This window comes from Furipterus horrens, unplaced genomic scaffold (assembly GCF_987537825.1).
Source record: "Furipterus horrens unplaced genomic scaffold, mFurHor1.1.pri manual_scaffold_3, whole genome shotgun sequence".
Classification (NCBI taxonomy): Eukaryota; Metazoa; Chordata; class Mammalia; order Chiroptera; family Furipteridae; genus Furipterus; species Furipterus horrens.
The window spans coordinates 32,213,964-32,234,798 of record NW_028327173.1 but is presented as its reverse complement, the minus strand read 5'-3'; the positions used below and the strand labels follow the sequence as shown (position 1 = coordinate 32,234,798).

The following is a 20,835-nucleotide window of genomic DNA, read 5'->3' as shown; positions in this document are numbered from 1 at the left end:
TTTCTTTCTTTCATTAAAAAAATACTTACTTTAGCTGAAGTATGCGTGTAGGTGAGAGAAGTGCAGCAGTACACTATTTATATAGTGTACTGTATAATGACTGAAGTTAGCCAACATGAGACATCTGAAGGTCTGTCTGCACCAGTGTTTGCACCAGTGTTAAGTTTTGATAGAAATTTCTTGGAAGGCAGAGAATGTGTTTGTAGCTCTATGGCTGGTGCAATTCATATGTGTTTGAAGCTGAAAGACCAAACCTCCAGGGAAAAGATGCTGACCTGGTCTGGCTAATACTTTCAGCCACTATTATATCCAGGGACCACTAAAATGTCAGACAACCACTTAAATTACATGGACAAAGCCACACACACCCCCAACACACACACACAAAAACCCACATCCTGAAACACACTGCTTGCCTGCTGCCAATTTCCCCCTCAAAGAGACAAGGAATGGAAGCTGCAGGTTGGTAATGAAACAGGCTACTTGTGCCTCAATCCAGATTACTTCTTGGAGGACTAGGATCAAGTCATGCTTTCTGCTTAATTCAAGACACACAAACATAATACACAGAGCAGAAAATTCTCCTGGACCCTGAACTCTGCTTTTGCTATGTGAACACCCCCATGTTAAATCTTCAATATGCTTGAGAGAACAGAAGTCTGAACCAGCAAATAACAAAGGCCATAGTACAAAATTTATTGGGATTATTTACTAAATAATTCACATATATCCAACATCACTGAAATAATTTGGTGGGTTTTTATTTAATAGCAAAGCTTCCACTGCGGTCTTTCAAGAAAGTCAAAAACTTCTTGGTGACTGTATCTTTAACAAATGGAATGACCTAACTAGAGAAGTTAGATGTATCTCAATCAGCTACTAAACTCAATATTGCTAGCATGTTTTTCTACTTAAAACGCAAACAAAAAGCAGAGCTTCATAATTTAGCAATTATGCCACAGAAAGATATTTGATGAAAGTAAGCAAAGCACCTAGTCTCAACAATCTTCTTAAAATCCTTAAATTAAGGTTGCTTTCACAATACCAATATAAATATTTAGATCCACACCTGATGGGTTTCTTCACTTATGTCAGTAGGAATGCACTCAAAACCGTAAGCCTTCACTCTTGCTTCATACTGCAGCAACTTAATTCAATTACCCAGTACAGAGGACTGGACTGGTTGGACCAAATTACTAGGTAAGAATTCATTACAATCTCTTCCAAGAAACCAAAATAATGTCAATACAAATTTTGTTGGCTAATATGTTATAGCACTTATGAATACTTTGTTTTTGTAATGGCAAGTATGTTAAAAATCATCATTAATAAGTGAATTTCATAATACACATAGAAATAAATAAGTCTATTACAATACAAGGGTGGACAAAAGTGGCTTTACAGTTATATGTGGGAGTTAATAAAGCTACTGTAATAATCATAACCTACATGTCTTTTCCATACAAACTGTAAACCTACTTTAGCCCCACCCCTGTATAAGAATATCTATAAATTGTCCTCACTATTCCCATTGGCTTTAAATATAAAAATTTAATTATATTAATAATGATACAAAGTCAAAATTTTTGCTTGATTTAACCCTGAATATCAAACAATATTAAGTGCTAAAGATGAGAAACATTTTAAGAAGTTTCACATAAGAACCTAAATACCACTTTGCATAGGTGATGGCAGAAAAAAAAAAAGGAGAAAATAAATTTCTAAGAGATTTTTAAAAGAAGAATAGACTTAAGAAGGAATTTCTTTGGACTCTATAGCCTTCTTTTTTATTCTGTACCTTTCCATACTTCAACATGGTGCCAAAAGAAAAAGAAAAGAAAAAGAATTTACTGAATAAAAGTAGTCAGGAACGGATTCAAACATTTATAAGATATATTTATTACTTTTCTGACCAAAGTGCAGTGATCTTTTTAAATCTTCTTAAACAAATAACTATGAAAAAGGTATTCAAAAACATAAAATACAAATGGGAAATATAACCATTAGATTTCTACTACTTTATACTAACCTTATATTTAGTCTGGAGAGCAAACCAAAATAACCTATTTTATCATAAATCTAGTACATGCATTTCAAGATTCCACTGCTAGGAATTTTGTTGAGATCAATTTAATCACTAATAACACTATATAACAGAGCATAAAGAACACATGTCATTAGATGTGATCCTTGCCCCTTATCAGATTTCTGTCAGAATAAAGTGGACAATTCTGTCAGGCTCTGAGCCCCTGGTGCCCCCATCCTAACCCCTGGAAGCAGAGACTATGCCCTGTCATATAATTTTGTACAAGTTGTAGTAAAATGTAGCCTAAGTTTTCTTACCTTTCTATAGGATACAGTCAGTTATTTGATAAATACTAAAACACTTCTAGCAATTCATTTTATGAGTTTGTTTACCAAACACATTGTGCAAGAACTGGCTACATAAAAAGTTCCTTTGGAATTTGGTCCACAAATTTACTTAACAGGTTGGAAATTTAAAACCTACAAGAAAAAGCAGAAATGAGGAATCCCTAATCCTGACACACTGTAATTGCTAAAGGAATATACACATACTAAAAAGTTTTGCTCACAGAAGGCACAAACTATAAAAGGGATATTCTTATTGAATAAAAACAAAGAACTAGCTAATGCTCTTCTTTGTTTTGTGAGCACCATAGCTAAGATGAAGTTAGACCCAAATTTACTCTCTACTCCTGTGACAAAAAAAAAAAAAAGGTAAAAGTTTTAATTTGTCTTACTACATACTTTGTGGCCATTGTGATGTAATCATGAAAAATTAAAATTGACTTAAAAAGAGATTGTGATAGCAGCTATCAAAGTAATATTTCAAGCATGATTTTTCAAGAATGCGTTCAGGTTTACAGTTAGCCTTCTTTGTCAAAAATCTTCACAACTTCATCAAAAACCTGTAAAGGAAAAAGACAGTAATAATTTTAAAAGCAGATATTGTTAAAATACCACATAGCCTTAAAATATATCAATTTTATATTAATTTCCAAAATAGGTCATTTAAAACCACATTAGGATTTCTTAGTTTTATCTATTTTATTTGACAGTCATGTAATACCATAAATAATACGTATAAAATTATGACAATGTTGCATTTGATTTTATTAGTGTTTTTAGGACAAAACAAAACTTCTTGATCAGCTACCAAAAACTGATAAAAATAGAAGTGGCTTATCTTCCTAGTTCTGATTCTAAAACACTGAAGTTTTCTGATGTATTACCTCACCACTATAGAAAGCAGCAATGAATAAAAAACCAAGAATGACTACATAATAAAAAAGGAAAGGTCCAGATGAAGAAGACTTGGGAAATCAGGAAAAGATTGGGTGAAGTAAAAGGCACTAGAAATAGCTGCGGGGCGCTGAGGGCTTGCGACCCCCAGCATGGAGACAGCTGACACACAAGGGAGAGAACAGGACTGAGTCAGGGAAACCCTGCGCCTCTGGTGCTGAGCTCTGTGCTCTGCGATAGAAGAGACGAAGGCAGCCTGGGGCTCCGGAGCCAGAAGACTTGCCATTCACGTTATAGATTTTTTTTAAATGATCATTGTCCAAATCATAGTCTCAAAGTGCCAATTTTCCAGTGTTTAAGAAATGAGCTTTGGAATTAATAAATGACACACTTGTTATGAAGAACAAATCTGACATTGTAAAATCCATTTCAGACTCAACTCAGAAAGGAGAAAAAGCCTGATTTTTCATTTAGTCTCCAGTGTCTTGAAAAGCAAATCATTCTGTCATACATAGTATTTTTTTCCCTCCTGCCTACCCCCTCCATCACAATTCTACTTTATTTTTTTTAATTTTTGATTTATTTATTGTTTTTCTATTACAGGTGTCCCACTTTTTCCCCCATTTCTCTCCCCCACCCAGCCCACCCCTTCTCCCACAGTCAATTCTGCTTGAATTTTTTTTTTTTTTAAGGCAGGCGAGGGATACTCACTTCATCAACAGATTTAGAAGCATCTATTTTCTTGACTTTCCCCATTTCTTCATATAAGTCAATAACTGGCTTTGTTGACTGAAGATAGGTTTGAATTCTGCAAAAAGAACAAATGTTGCAAGGTTCTGAGTATCTATCCACTCTCCCCCATGTTACAGGAGAGCTTAGAGGAAAACACTGGATCTGACTCAGCTGACTTCCTTATCATCTTCTTAGATAAGCCATCTCACATATTGAAGCAGGACATTTTCTTTTTCTGGACCAAAATGAGGCAAGATTTAACATGCTACTCAAGTTGCAAACTGAAATTAAGGAGGCTACTGTATAAAAACTGCGAAGTACCTCTTTTCCAGGCTCTCTCTGTTGTCATCACTCCTACCACTGCTCTTTCCCCTCTCAAGACATCGTTCAATACAGATCTAAGAAGAGAAATAAATTAAAAGTTATTTTAAAAAGGACAAAACAAAAAGGAGAGATATACATTTGCCACTCTTTTAACCTGAAAAGAGAAAAAATGTTGAAGAGTTAAAAAAAAAAAAACCCTGCATTAAACTGAATGTGTCTAATTCATTAATCAACATGTAAAGTCCTTTTAAATTTAAACATGTGGTTCAATTTATATAAACTAGGTTAAATAAGTACAGAGCTTAATAAGAATTCATTCATGACTCAGTTTTTCCTGTGTATTTTTTTCAAACCGCAATAAAAAGATCTGTCTGTGTATGGTTCCAGCTAGGATATATTATTATTAACTTGTTAGGTATGAATTACATGCCTCAAACTTTGTTCTATTTTTTGCTTACTTTTCAATAATTCCATAAATATCCAAATAGTTAAGAATTAACATATTTGCATTTAAAAAAAAAAGTATCCCTTGTTAATTGTGAATAAACATTCCTTGGTTATAAAGCTGTGGTAACATTCTAAAGTTAGCTTTGAAGAATAAGTGAAAACATACTTTTAGGGGCTGGAAGAAGAAAGTTACATTTTAGAGCAACTCAAAGGCTACAGCAAGTCCCTCCACCAAAGGCACACTTGCAACTCCACCAGCCAACCTTCTTCAAGGCAGTACTTCAGAATTTTTTTTTTTTTTTTTTTTTAGGAGTGAGTGGGGAAAGGAGGGATAAAGAAAGGGAAAGAAACATCAATGTGAGAGAGAGACATAGATGGGCTGCCTCTCTTATGCTCCCCAACCACCTGCAACCTAGGCATGTGCCCTGACTAGGAATCAACCGGCGAGCACCCTTCGCCTTGTGGATGATGTCCAACAAACTGAGCCACATTGGTCAGGACAGTACTTCAGATTCTTATTCCTTCACGTTGTTGGCATTAATTTAATGAATTTTACAGGTGTGAAACAGGCCTTTTAAAAAATTTATTTATTTATTTTTAAAGAGAGAAGAAATGAGGGAGAAAAAGAGGAAGAGAAATATCAATGTGTGGTTGCGTCTCACACGCCCCCAACTGGCCCACAACCCAGGCATGTGCCCTGACAGGGTATTGAACCAGCGACCCTTTGGTTCACAGGCCAGCGCTCAATTGACTGAGCCACACCAGCCAGGGCGAAACAGGCCTTTTAATTACATGATTCCAAGAAATTAAATTAGTTATTCAAAGGCATGTGTAAGTATGTTACTAAAAGTACCAGCAAGAAAAAGAACGCTTTTCTGTTTTGCAAGATCATTTTACTTAGAAAAGACAACTCAGGTATCTTAAATGTTTCCATAAAATAAAAAGTTTTGCCAACTTCCCAGAAATGTGCTTCTTTTCCAGTAAACAATCATCCTAAGCAAGATGCTCTCTGATAATAATGCACACCTAAGAAGTAATAGGGGGCAGCTTTATTACCTAACATTATTGTACAGGTCAATTCCTACTTAAAAACAATGCAAAACAAATTCTTGTTATTTTGAAAATAAAGCAACTTTTAGGTCCACAAGGCTGCTGATGCCGGTAAGTGTTTAACACTATAACAAGACAGCACTGTTCTGTCCAACCAATGTTCCAATTCAAAAAATTACTGCTACCAATATAAAATGTAAATATAAGTAAAGAGTCACTTTGACCCTGGCCGGTGTGGCTCAATTGGTTGGAGCATCATTCTGTACACCAAAAGGTTGGTGATTCAATTCCAAGTCAGGGTACATGCCCACTTGTGGATTAAATCCCCGGGTGGGTTGTGAATGAGAGGCAACCAATTGATGTTTCTGTCTCACGTCAATGTGTTTCTCTCTCTCTCCTTCCCTCTCTCTAAAATCAATAAACTTTTTTTTAAAGCCACTTTATATTTCTCTATAGGTGACAATCAAGTTCCTTAAAACCCATGTGGGCAGGTAAGGATGTGCATTACCTCATTATTACAATCAAAAAACAAAACAAAAGCTACATCTGCCTTCCCATCCATGGTCTTGTTCCAGCCTTGAAGGTTGTCTTGATTTCTTGGAAATCCATCAATCAAGAATTTATTCTTCTGAGCATTGGCAGCCATCATCTGATCCATTTCCTAAAGGAAAAAGATTTAGGGTCAACACTACATTAACAAAATGTAATTTCTTAAGCAGAGTAGTGCATATATTGGTGCTTGTTTTATTATTATTATTTAAATCATAAGTAAAGTGTGAAGGATGCATAGAAAAAAAAAAAAGACTTAAAAGAAAATGACCCAATGTATTAACATGGTTGCTGGTGGAATTATGGGTGTGTACCCTTCCCCCATTTTATTCACATACACATACAAATTTTTTGTATTTCTAAACTTTCTATAGTAAGCATGTATTACTTTAACATATACATTCACAAAGTTATAAACAGCAAAAGAGAAAAGTAAGTATTAACAGATATCTTTGCTTTAGCCACCAGAGACCCTAGCCTGTGTTCCCTTTCCTCTTCTCAAGTCACTTGGCTGTGGTGGGAAGGATGCTGCATTTGAAAGCCTTCAGGTTCTCTGCAATAATTCAAGTCCAATTGCAAAAAGCTTTGGAAAAATATAAACAGGACTGCTAGCATTAATTATAAGTGTAGGAGTCAACATTCTTTTTTTTCTTTTAACCGAAGTTAATCAAACCTAAATGCGACTGGGTATCCCCAAACACAGGTAGCAAAGGAAACAATACATTCAGAGAGACAGCAAGAAGAGCACATTCACCATCCTCTCCCAAAGTCTGGATTTAGATGGAACGCAGGAATATGGGAACAGGGGATGCAGATCTCTAATCTCCAAGTCCTTACCATGGGATGAGCACAGACGCATAACTCTGAAAAATTCCAGAGGAGCCTCTACTCCAACACAAACCAATATCTAGTCCCCTAAGTGCTCAAACTGTTTTCTAGTTCCTCAAGAACAACGGCTATCAGGACCCCTGATTCCTTCATCTGAGGGTTGGCTTTACTGCAGCATCTAGCTTCTCCAACATTCACAAAACTTCCACCGAATGCATTTGTGCCTCTGCTACAGCATTTCTGCCCCAATTATGGTAGTGGAAGATATCTGAAGAAGTACATCATCATTCTACTCACTCAACATACATTTTTATTCAAGGCCAACTATCAGGGGACATGAAGAGCAAGGACATGGCCCTCGGGGAGCTCACAGTCCCATGGATAACAAATACGTAATTATTATAAATGTGCTAAGTTCTATGATGAGGTATACAAGGATGCTATGATAAAACAAAGAAGCAAGCACAAACTACCTGGAAAACTCAGAAGCTTTATCTAAGAGGTGGCAGTGGAGCTGAATCCTGAACAGTGAAGTGGCAGGCAGGCAGGGATCCAAGTACTCCAGACAGTGTAAACAGGATGTGTAAAGGCTCAGAAATGAAAAAGCATTAACAGCTGTGATGAATCTGAAGTAAGCTGGTACAGCTGAATCTTAGGATATGTATATAAAATGGTGGGAGATATGACCAGAAAGTATACAGGGGCAAGATTAATGAAGAACTTGTTATGACACACAAAGGATTTGGTTTTTATTCTGGAAACAATACAAGAGCACTAAGGAACTTCAAGCAAAAAAGAATACGCTCACATCACCTTTTAGGGGAAAAAAAAAAAAGATTACCCTGACTGCACCATAAAGGATGAATTAGAAAGGGACAAGGATATTTTAGACAAAAAGACTAGTGAGGAGGCTCTAGTGAAAGTCAAGAAGAAAAGAGGATCTAAACTAAGGTGACAGTTACGAGAGAGAAAAGAGACTAAATAGAAGAGGATTCAGAGAAAGATGAATGGAAGGATCTGCTCACTGAATGAATTTGGGAAAGTGAGGGAGAAGTGGAAAACACAGAATGAAACCCCGATTTCTGGCCTGGGCAGCTGGGTAGATGAGACGGTAGACCCATTAAGCAGGACAGGAAATAAAGGTGGTCACATTTTAGATGATACATGTCTCTAACATGGTGATTCCAAGACACCTGTAAGACATTCAGATGGATGCCTAGTAGTTAGAAATATAAGTTTGCAGTTCAGAAAAAAAAAATGTACTAGAGCTACAGATTTTGTTGTTTTTTTTTAAGATTTTATTTATTTAATTTTAGAGAGAGGGGAAGAGGGGGAGACAGAGAGGGAGAGAAATATCAATGTGTGGTTGCCTCTTGTGTGCCCCCAACCTGGGACCTGGCCTGCAACCCAGGCATGTGCCCTGACTGGGAATCAAACTGGTGACCCTTTGGTTCACAGGCCAGTGCTTGATCCACTGAGCAACACCAGCCAGGGCCAGACCTACAGATTTTGGCATCATTAGCACATTGAAAACCTCAGGCATGGCTAAAACCATCCAGCAAGAAATATATAAAGTGATTGGAGGGCCCAGGATAAAATCCTGAGAAGTACATGGTTTAGGAAACTTTCAGAAGAAGAGCTATCAAAGGAGACTTAAGAAATAGCAGTCATTGAAGTAGGACGAGAATCAAGAAAAATGGTGTCACAGAGAACAAGGAAGGAATGAGTTTCAAAAAGAAAGTGAGTAGAGTTAAATGCTACAAGAAAAATGACTAAAAATATCCCCTCTATTTGATACAGATATTGGTAACACCAGCAAGAATAGTTTCAATGAAGATGGGCATAGAACCTGACTCCAAAGGGTTAAGAGTAAAAAGTGAAGAAGTAAAAAATGCAGACGGGTCTTTCAGGATGCTTAGCTATAAAGTGGAGAAAGAGTATTACGTCCAGAGAATAAGGAGAGGATTTATTACCCAGGAATGGAAGTAGGTTACTCTAATTTCTGAGACAAGAGGTAAGAATGTGTGTGAATAAGCTACTCTTCATCCTCAAGTTTCTCTGGTTCCATCTAGATGCTCACATCTCTCTTTTCCATTGGGCTTGTATTTCTTGCTGTTCCCACTCTTGTACCTGTTTCTTACACATGAAAATACTCATTAATGACTACAGTCTTGGGAATCTATAGTGAAGTGTTATGAAAATGCAAGGTATCTTTTTTTTTAGATAGGAAATAGTTTAGTTTGATAGCTGTTAATCTTAGTATTTCACACTGAAGATGGTGACACACACACCGGAAAAGGAGATATCAAGGCTGAGAGAATGGCAACAATAGGAAGGTCATGGAAGAGAGGGATAAAGGGAGGAAGGAAAGAAGGAAGTTTATTAAAAAAAGAAAAAATGTAAAGGGGGGGAGAAAAAAAAGGGGAAGAAAAAGAAGAAACACAAATGGAAAAGAGACTGCCAAGTGCACATATATAAATGTTGGGCTCATCCTAGACCAAGGTAAAGAATGCTTGCTACTATCCAATTTCTTCCCACATGAAACCAGAATTTCCATCTTTAAACACCATGACCATCTTCAACAAGCAAGAAATTCAATGCTCTGATTTTTTTCATTACTCACAAGAAAGGTAGATTTAATTTCTCATTTCCTTGCTGGTTTAAATCGGTTGACATTCCCACTCCTTACCCTCTTTAACAAACTGATGGTTATTTCAACTGGCACAATCTTTCCATCTTTAATGTATTTTTCAATGAGTTCACCATACTGTGAATCTGGATTTTTCCTTTCATCACGAAGAAGTTCCCCTGCAGAAAGGTGTGTGTAGCCATATTTCTGAAAGAAAAAACAAATAGGAAAAAAAAATCAGAATACAGTCAACCCAGTAGGACTATTGGTTTTATCTCTTCATTTTAATTTCTATACTCTATTTTTTCTTAAATAAAAAAACTTTGCTTATATAATAAATAATTTAAAATTTTAAGAAAGATTTCATGCAATCTCTCAGTTTGATTTAAAAAAAACCTTTACCTATAGGCATGGTAACTGTAATGTTCACAAACCATGAAATTCTCCCCAAATTTATCTAATTATTCAAAGTATTAATATCTCATTATATTCCTTCACAAACACAGTCAACATTTAAATGTTATTAGCATTCAAAGAAGTGCCTAACAAATATCTGTAAGATTCAAGGCAAATGAAACCCCCAAAATCTTATCACTGTTGGCTGTACCCACCTTCTTTAAAATCTGCTTCCCTTTCTTAAGCTCATCATGTCTAAATAGAACTCATCAGCATTTACACAAACCCCATTCTTCTGTTTTGTTACCTTTCTCAGTAAACAGCACACAATCAAAAAGTGTCTTACTAAGTATCACTGTCTCTACTTAAACCAGTATATTCCTTCCTACTCTCCAATGTCCATTTCTTAGCTCTCTAGTGAGGCCTCATATTAGAATGGGAATAAAGTTACCTATTTGTAAGTTAGTGGGATGATTAAATGAGATAATATATGTAAATTGCATACCAGAGAGCCTGGCACATAGTAGGGGATAAAAGCCATCAATTGCCTCTTTGCCATAATGAAAATACTTATCTTAAATAATCCAGAAGCATTTTTACATTTTATATATACCATTTTTATATTTATTATAATATGTGTGTGTATATATGTACACTTTAATGGTTTCAATAGAAAGACTAATAAAGGGACATAAGTGAGATAACAGATATGAATATCCTATGAAAGGTCAATAAGTATAATAAGACTGTGATGATCATTATTATTAAAGACTTACATATGATACATTAGGTCACACGTCACAGTATAGGGTAGTTGGGCTAAGTCATATAAGATACTATGGTGTTGTTCTGCCATTTCTCCAAGGCAACATAGAACTAACAAATAATACTGAATACTGAAAAGCTTCTTCTCCATGAACTTACACATTCCCTTTGATTGAAAAGAATCATAAAATCAACTTTTAAGATGTTTTTACTCTCAAAGAGAATATTCAGAACCATATCCAATGTTCAGTTACAATAATCATTTCACCCCAAATTCTTAAGACTCCCTAAATGGGTTTTTATCTTATCTGTAGTAAGTGTACAATAAATATTTGATAACTTAAATCTTATCTTTAATTTTAAAGTAGTGTTTCAATTACACATTTAACAAAAACTCTTTCAACTATCCAGGCTACAGTGAATTTTATCTTTTTATGGATTGCAGAAGCTATATGTTCTTTACCCCTTTTCCTATTTCCAAAAATTGTTGGCTAAACTTGTTCTTGCTTCCTAAAGTAAGTTACCAGAAAGGTAGTCAACAAAAGAAAATAAACTCTATAGTTTATTTGCTGACTAAAGTCAGGCATAAAGATTGGTGAGAATAAACAAAAACCACAGTATCATTCATGTCTCTCTCTTAGTCATATAGCTCCTGAAAGTGTGGAATAACTAAAAGTGTGTTTAGTTGTTATAATAGGCCTTTTTAAAAATTCCTATCATTTATAGAAAATGGAAATATAAAAATGTTTAATTATTTAAACTATTATGTTAAAATTATTCCACACCACACCATTTTTAAATGCCTACTTTGATCACCAAGTATAAGCAAACTTTCAAAAGATAAGTGTAGAAGACTATAAAAAGGAGGTATGACCTACTTTCCCATTTATTATGTACCATTTTTAAAAAGCATTTTGCATATACTGTGCACAAAATTTTATAGCAGCTCCATTTCCCACTGCTTACTTTGGTTCCTGCTTGGAAATCTAAGCTTGCCGGATGCTCTCATCTGCTCTAGAAATCACAGCATATGGTGATACTGAATAAGTGCAGAGACAAACAATACTAAACAATGGCAAGTGCTCTGCTTGCACCACCTCTGCTGTATGTAAAACAGAGACATTTAGAAGCCAATCTTAGTAGTTAAGAAATTAGTATACACACTGTTTCCTGACATTGCAGAGCTCAAACATGCAAGCTTTATTTTCCATTAAAAAATACACTAGTTTGCAAACTGTAGAGGTATACAAATGACATTTGAAAAAATAATTACTGTATTTTTCGCTCCGTAAGATGCTCTTTTTTTCCCCCCAAAGTGGGGGGAAATGTCTATGCATCTTATGGAGCAAATATTGCGTCACAGACCATGATGTACAATACCTGACCTGGGTTCCCAGAAAACTAGACGAGTACTTGAATCTTAAAGTCTCTCCTCATTATTAATGACAGTGATGACGGTTCTTAATACCGCTTTTGACTGCTGCTCACTTTACATGGTTGAAATATTATTCTGTTATATTCTATTAAATATTTTAGTACACCATTTGGTTCAGATTTTTTTTTTTCTTGTTTTCCTTCTCTAAACCTGGGTGCGCATCTTATGGTCAGGTGTGTCTTATAGTGCAAAAAATATGGTAGTTTGTCAAGAGAGAAAACAACCTGATCTGCAAAGTCAAAAAAAAACCCAAGGAATTCAAATAAATATAATTGCATCAAACCTATACATAAGCCTATTTATCACCGACATTCCATTTTTTAAAAAATCTTCCATTTATCAGTTATTTTTATAAACTTTATTTTTCTTAAGGATTTTGTGGAAGCTTCTTAACACAGAGTTTCTACAACAGAAAAGCAACTATCACCTACATACTAGTCATTATGGTATTTTAGTAAGAGCTACACTTTAAAAAGCATGTTTTCAAAGCATTCTGCTGTCATTAAGTAGTCACTGATTGCAATTTTGAGGAAAGCAATAATGAATATTTCCTAGGCTTAACCAAAACATTTTCACATTCTCTGAAATTTCCTAGTCATTAAAATGTAGTGAGTCATTAACTACAGTCTTAAGAGAAATATGCAAAACCACAGCAGGTTATAAATACTATAAGCTACAATAACTACAACTACAAGCTACTATTCAAGTAAAAATAGTTTTTTAGTGACAAATGTATAAACAATTCATTTAGAGTAACTGTCTTAATGTTTTAATTTTCTTTAGGAAGTTAAAGAACTCAATAATTTCCATGAAACCCACACAGACATTTGGAGAAAGTAAAAAAGCACCATGCTCTCAACAAGTACAAAATGGCATTCTATATTACTACAACTAGGCAAATGTTGACAATATTATGGTATCAAATCTCAAATCATCTTGATCAATTTCTCTCACTTCCTAGCAATTGTCTTTCCTTCTTTCTAAACTTAGGTAATGTGGTTTTGTGTGAACAAAAACAATCAAACAAAAACAGCAACAAATATAGAGTTCAAGGTAAATGGCAAGTCCTTGGAAGCAAGAAGAGATCCAAATGCCAGGCATCTCCTCCTGCTAGGGTGGCAATTAGGAAGTGCCACTGGATTGCTACTGAGCCTTGCATTACACAGAGGGACTATAGCAGAGATATTAGAAAAAAAATATTTTTAAAACAAACCAGAAAGGAAGAAGTAGAACTGTCAATATTTGCATATGACATGATACTGCATATAGAGACCCCTAAAGATTCCGCCAAAAAGCTACTAGAATAAATGAATTCAGTAAAGTTGCAGGACATAAATATCCAGAAATCAGTTGCATTTTTATATACCAATAACAAACTACCAGAAAGGGAAACTAAGAAAACAATCCCATTTACAATTGCATCGAAAAACAAAAAAAAACTAGGAATAAATTTAACCAAGGATGTAAGATCTGTACTTGGAAAATTATAAGACAGTGAAGAAATTGAAGAAGAGACAAATAAGTAGAAGCATATACCATTTTCATGGATAGGAAAAATTAACGTCATTAAAATGTCCACTTTACCCAAAGCAATCTGCAGGATCAATTCAATTCCTATCAAGATACCAATGACATATTTCACAGACTAGAACAAATATTCCAAAAATTTATATGGAACTGCTACCAAAGTGGGATTCGGCTGCCTGCTGCTGCACACAGAGAACAGACTAAGAGGTACGGGTCGGGGTGGGGGTTGGGGGTTGTGCTTGGGAGCTGAGTGAAAAAGATAAAGGGATTGAGCAAAGGAAAAACAAAAACTCACCACAGACAACAGTATGGTGATTACCAGAGGGAAAGGGAGTGGGTGGGGGAGCTAGAAAGGGGTAAAGGGGAGATAAATGGTGATAGAAGGAGACTTGACCTAAGGTCATAAACACTCCATACAATATACAGATGATGTATTGTAGAACTGTACACCTGTGACCTATATAATTTTATTAACCAATGTAACCCAAACAACTTTAATAAAAATTTTTTAATTAAAAATAATAATTAATAAAACAACTGTTTGAGTTAAAACTACTGGGTGTCCTTTATGTAGCTGATGCATCTGTGAAACATTTAAGACTAAGTTTAGTTTGCATTCCCTGTAAGATTAGTGAACCTTAAAACCTAAATTCTGGGTATGTACTATCAACAGCATACCTTTAGCAGAACACCTGGAAATACTGCAGGTACTATTCAGAGCCATCCTCCCTCAACAGTCTGGTACTTGTTGCAAACAATAGCTTTAGAGCCTACAGCATCCCAGCATCTTCATGTAAGGCTATCTGTCGTTATTTCTAAGGCATTCCCAATAGAACTTTTTCCAATTACACTAAATGAAAATATCTGGTAAGGACTTTCCAGGAACAGTATCTGCCAGTCTTGGAGAACTTACTTTTCTTTGACTGCAAGAACAGTTACACAGTGCACAGACAGTACTTCAAACTGGTTAACTGTTGAGAGGGTTAGAAAAAGGTTTTTCCTATAACCACCACTGAAGAAAGGTTAACATTAAAAAATTGTTTTAATTGAAAAAAAAAAAAAAAGACTATCTAGTGGGAGAAAGCTTAAGTGTAATGTTTGACTTAAATTGCTAGTATATTTTCAATCTCATTTTCAGTCTGTCCTCACTGTATTTCCAAATGTGTGTACTGCATTTGACCATGCCTACTTAACTGCAAATCTACATATTAATATAAACTCGTCGGCAGCCGTCCGTCTCGAGAGACGATGGTGTAGCTTCTTAAGAGTCTATCTGCACCGCCGAGAATGGCTGTGCAGTCCGACTCGGGAGTGACACGGTATCTGTCTCCTCCCGTGTTGAATCGACATCTTGCGATGACGCTGGAGTGTCCTCTCCAGTGAAGCTGAAGCTACAGAGCCTGGGCAGGGTGATATGGAGGGTCTGCTGTTGCCCATGCAGCAGACCCCCCCTCTCTTCGCAGCTGAAGGGTCCAAGGGAAAGACTGAGTCAATACAGCTTGGCTTCAGGTGCGCCGCAGGAGTTGCCGGTGTTGACTACAACGTCAAACCGCCTTAGGGACTCCGGCTCCGGATTTTCTGTTGGGGTTTACTCCCTTAGCCTTTCCCCTGAAGAGGTATGCCGCAAGGCAGCGGAGGTTTTTTGGAGTCAGAGTTTTCCTTCTCTGATGTGCCCTGACTGGAAGATCAAACCAGCGACACTTAGCTCGCAGGCCGACGCTCAATCCACTGAGCCAAACCAGCCAGTTATAAACCCAGCTAAATCTTTTCCTAAGCAAAAACCTTTAGCAGACAGACTCCAAATTAACATGAAGCATACTTCTTTCTCTAATTAAAGAGTGATATTTTAAAAGCTTACATCCTGTAAAGGAGAAAAGAGGAGAGATACAAATCAATTCAACTACATGTAGACAATAACAGCACTACGGTATTTCATTTTCCTCAATGTATTGCTCTTCATAAAAGAAAACCTTAATTCAGGCAATACTTGGAGCTTATTTTAAATCCATAAATATTTATTGAGTGTCTACAAGGTGCCAGGCAATGAGCTGATTCAGGGAAGGTAAAAAGGTTATATTCACAAAGGATATAATAGTGACTTGCATATATAAAGTGACTTGAACCCTACTATTAATCAATAAAGGCAATTCTTCATATATGTATAACATTTGCTAAGGACTTCAGTCTTTACCAATCCTGTCTGCCTGGGGAAGAAGTTGATTCTTCAAAGGCAGTGGCAAGAAGATAGAACATTAATTAAAACTTAAAGAAAGGATAAGTTAGAAGCCACCAAACAGGTTGTTCTCTCATTTGGGTAGGCCTGGATATCTCTCTAACATTTTGCAGAAGGTTTCTCAGGTAATTGAGGATTTGGGTATCTGATTTACATACCAAATGGCCCCTATAGCAACATTCCAGTTTCATTCCAGTTGGTCATTTCCAGTATTTTTATTTCTTTTAATTTATTTCAATCCTTCTAAATCAACCTACATTCCTATACCAGAAGGGGATAGAAAATGATGAAAGATAAAGACCAGGCCCAGAAACCTCCAGGAATTTCAAGAACTTAAGAGGTAATAATTTGGAAACTTCCAAAATTAATGGATAGGCACCGAGGTCTTGTAAATCTTAGGAAACACTAATCTGCTCTTGTTGACTAAATGATAAACTCTTACAGTCACACAAGGTACACACTCATGTCACTACAACCTAAATATTGTTGCAGGTGGTCTAAGAGCCTGGAATTCAGTTAGTTCAGTTACTGTGAGAACACATGAAGGACATACATCAAACCACTCAACTGCAGCCCTGCCTCTGTGCTTTCACCTTATGAAAAAAGGTTTTTTTATATACTAAGCAGGCCCTACTATACTATTTTCTTATTTTAAGAAGGTAATTAAAATTAAAATGAGAATATCCTCGGAATATGAAAAGAATTCACCCTCAGAAAAAGAACTACTTTAGAATGCAATTTGTAAAAAAAACCTCATCACAAAATAGCACATTTTAATAGCTCAGTTTCTCTTTGAAATTAAAATTTATTTGGATTTACAAATCACACTTGAAAAAAACGTACAAAGGATACCAAACTCTGAATTCAATAATATATGCAACATGACATTTGAGCATCTGCAAAATTATCAAACGAATACAGAAATGCATTTAGAGAAACACACAGAATTCAGCAAGAATCACAAGAACACAACTTTGCATAAAGTCATATACTCATAACACTGAACTAGAAGTAAAGAGATAAGCTTTTATGACTAAATTTTGCCAAAACCCAGGGTGACAGTGGGAAATTTATTTAACCTTTCTTAGATCTCAGTTTCTTATTTATAAAATAAAATTTTTTCACACACACACACAATACAACCAGAAATAATCTCTACACTACATAATAAATATTATTAGCTGTTAGAACTAGAAGCATCTCTTGAAGAGCACAGTCCTAAAAATGTGGTCTGTGCCAGTAGATTCAAGACCTACTGTGAGAGTAGAGATAGGTCACAGAGGAGTCAAACAAACTTATACAGGTTAGTCCTAGAGAAAAATCCAAAATAATCAGTGGCTAAACTACAAATTACATACCAATAAAGTAACAGAACTACCTAATTGGCTCAACAGCAAATGAAATATATACAAGAAAAAAGCAATATAAAGAAAAACATACAGCAAGTAGTATGATATATGAAAATCCAATTCACTATGGAAATAGTCTCAAACACAGAGGCTCCAAAAATTGGCTTCAAAAATATATTAAATTGCATTAAAAAGTATAATTATGAGAACCAACAAGAATTCTCCTACTCTCTTCTTATAAATTAACAGATCAACAGCTTTCCCAATTAGAAATGACTAATTAGAAAATATAAATTTAAAAGATCCTATTCAAGTCAATTACACCTAAATTTAAAAAAAACAAACAAAAAAAAAATCCTATTCTCAACAATAGACTTAAATTTAGGAATAAGCCTAAAACTAACGTGTAAGAATTATATGAAGAAACTAGAAACACTTAAAAAACAGTATCAGAAAAGGATGGGCCTTGGCCAGTGTATTTCAGTTGTTTGGAGGGTCATCCTGTACACCAAAAGGTTGCAGGTCACGAGTTTGATCCCTGATCAAGGCACATACACAGGGCAACAGAACCATGTTTCTCTCCTCCCATCCACTCTCTCTAAAATCAATAAGCATGTCCTTGGGTGAGAAAAAATAAGAAAGAGACAGACACAGAGAGAAAAGCATTATGTGTTTCTGAATAGAAAGACTCAATATTGTGGATATTTAAATTTTCCACTGGACCCTACAGGACACCTACTACATGAGGCCATGCTACCAAGACATAGAGTCAAAGCAGCTCTACCTAATACATAGAAACAAACACAGAGAGGCTGCCAAAATGAGAAGACAAAGAAACATGGCCCAAATGAAAGAACAGATCAAAACCCCAGAAGAACAACTAAACAAAATAGAGATAAGCAATCTATCAGATGCAGAGTTCAAAACACTGGTTATAAGGACGCTCAAGGAACTTAGTGAGGACCTCAACAGCATAAAAAAGATCCAATCAGAAACACAGTATACAGTAATTGAAATAAAGAACAATTTACAGTGAAACAAAAGTAGAGTGAATGAAGGTGAAAATCAAATCAATGATTTGGAACATAAGGAAGCAAAAAACCAATCAGAATAACAAGAAGAAAAAAGAATCCAAAAAGACAATTACAAAGGAGGGGCAAAAGGGAAAAAATGGGGTAAATAATAATAGCATAACCAATAAAATATACATAAAAAAGAAAAAAATGAGGGTAGTGTAAGCAGCCACTGGGACAACTTCAAGCATTCCAACATTACCATCATAGGGGTGCCTGAAGGAGAAGAGAAAGCAAGAAATTGGAAATCTATTTGAAAAACTAATGAAAGAAAACTTGCCTGATTGGTGAAGGAAATAGACATGCAAGTCCAGGAAGCACAGAGAGTCCCAAACAAGATGAATGCAAAGAAATCCATTCTAAGACACATCATAATTAAAATGCCAGAGGTTAAAGATAAAGAGAGAATCTTAAAAGCAGCAATAGAAAAGCAGTTAGTTACCTACAGGAGAGTTCCTATATGCCTGTGAGCTGATTTCTTAAAAGAAGCTTTCCAGGCTAGAAGGGACTGCAAGAAATATTCAAAGTCATGAAAAGCTGGGACATACAGCAAAGCTATCATTTAAAATCAAAGGGCAAATAAAGAGTTTCCCAGACAAGAAAAAACTAAAGGAGTTCATCATCACCAAACCATTATTATATGAAATGTCAAAGAGACTTATTTAAGAAAAAGGATCAAAACAATGAACAATAAAATGGAAATAAGTACATTTCTATCAACAACTGAAACTAAAAAACAAACTAAGCAAACAAGAACAGAGACAGAATCATGGATACAGAGAGCATTTTTATGGTTGCCAGATGGGAGGGCAGTATGGGGGAATTGATGAAGAAGCAAGGGAATTAAGAAGTACAAATAGGCAGTTACAGAATACTCATGAGGATGTAAAGTACAGTATAGGAAATAGAGTAGCCAACGAACTTACATGCCTGACCCATGGACATGAACAAAGGTGGGATTGCCTGAAGGAGTGGGGTATGCTGGTTGGAGGGAACAAAGGGGGAAAACTGAGACAACTGTAATTAAAAAATTAATAAAATAGATTTTAAAAAAAGACAGATGCTAATCCTCAGTAGTAATCATGAAAATGCAAATTAAAGCAATGTGATTCCATTTTCCACCCATCAGATTAGTTAAAATAAAAAAGACTATTATATCTGGCTAGGGCAAGGATGGGGTGGTGGGCATGGGGAGGGGGACCAAAATTCTTACACTTTGTGAAAGCAGCTTTTTTGGAGAGTCATTTAGCAGTGTCAATCAAAATTAAAGTTTGCATACCCTTTGGCTAAGTAATTCTATTTCTAAGAGTGTGTTACTGAAATAATGGCACATGTGCACAGACACATATACAGCAATGTTTACATCAGCATTATCTGTAAACAGGAAATCTAAATGTCCACGAACATATGAATGGCTAAGTAGATTATTGTAGATATTTTGAATGAAGTAGAGTTATCTATATGTTCTGAAATTGAAGGCTATCCAAGATAAAGTGTTAAGCAAAAAATTTTTAAATGCAAGTCACAAAACAATAGGCAGGCAACGAGTGTGTGCACACATGTAGTCATATATTATGTCTGTGTATAAATGCATCAAAAAAAGGATCAGAAAGGTACATACAAAAACTGATGTGATTATAATTAAGGAGAACTTTCACTTTTGACTTTCTGTACTTTCAAACTGTTTGAATCTTTTACAATATACACATAAACTTTCTAAAGCTTCAATTTTTTTCAGAAAGCATATATATTATCCACACATCTCTTAAGTGGCAAATACCATAAAGAGAATAATGATTTAAATGTTTTATTAATAGCAAATCCTAAGAGAACTGAAAAATGAAATTCAAAGTAACCTAACATTAAGGATAAAAATCCCTATATAAAAAGCATCATCAAGAAAAAAGGGAAACCGTACCTGTACAATCAAAAACTTATTTAAAATTTAAAACTAAATACAGAGATAAGCAGCAAAAATCAATTCAAACATTTGGATAAAAATTTCTCTGGAAAGTGATCCATTCCTTAAACAAAGGAGAAACAAAAGTATAATATAGCAACACAAGAACACACTGCATGGGCATGAAATCAAGAGTTATAGAAGACAGAAAACAGTCCAGTTTTATAGCCTAGAAACAGATGGAAATTTAGAGACACACTAAGTTGGGAGGATCCAAAAGGCACAGCAGCAAAGGTTTAAAAGGAAACATATTTCAATGAAGCCCTACTCTAGA

General features: G+C 35.4%; 1 protein-coding gene across 1 annotated transcript in view; it reads right to left on the bottom strand.

The window, feature by feature from the left end:
- Positions 1-738: 738 nt before the first annotated feature.
- Positions 739-20,835, bottom strand: part of CMPK1 (cytidine/uridine monophosphate kinase 1) — a 33,848-nt gene continuing 13,751 nt past the window's right edge. Inside the window, exons 2-6 of the mRNA XM_090269416.1 lie at positions 9,884-10,030; positions 6,326-6,478; positions 4,318-4,394; positions 3,976-4,072; positions 739-2,930 (exon numbers count right to left, since the gene is read on the bottom strand). Of these exons, the coding sequence (XP_090125542.1) occupies positions 2,889-2,930; positions 3,976-4,072; positions 4,318-4,394; positions 6,326-6,478; positions 9,884-10,030 (516 nt within the window). The 3' untranslated portion in view covers positions 739-2,888. The remainder of the gene's footprint in view (positions 2,931-3,975; positions 4,073-4,317; positions 4,395-6,325; positions 6,479-9,883; positions 10,031-20,835) is intronic.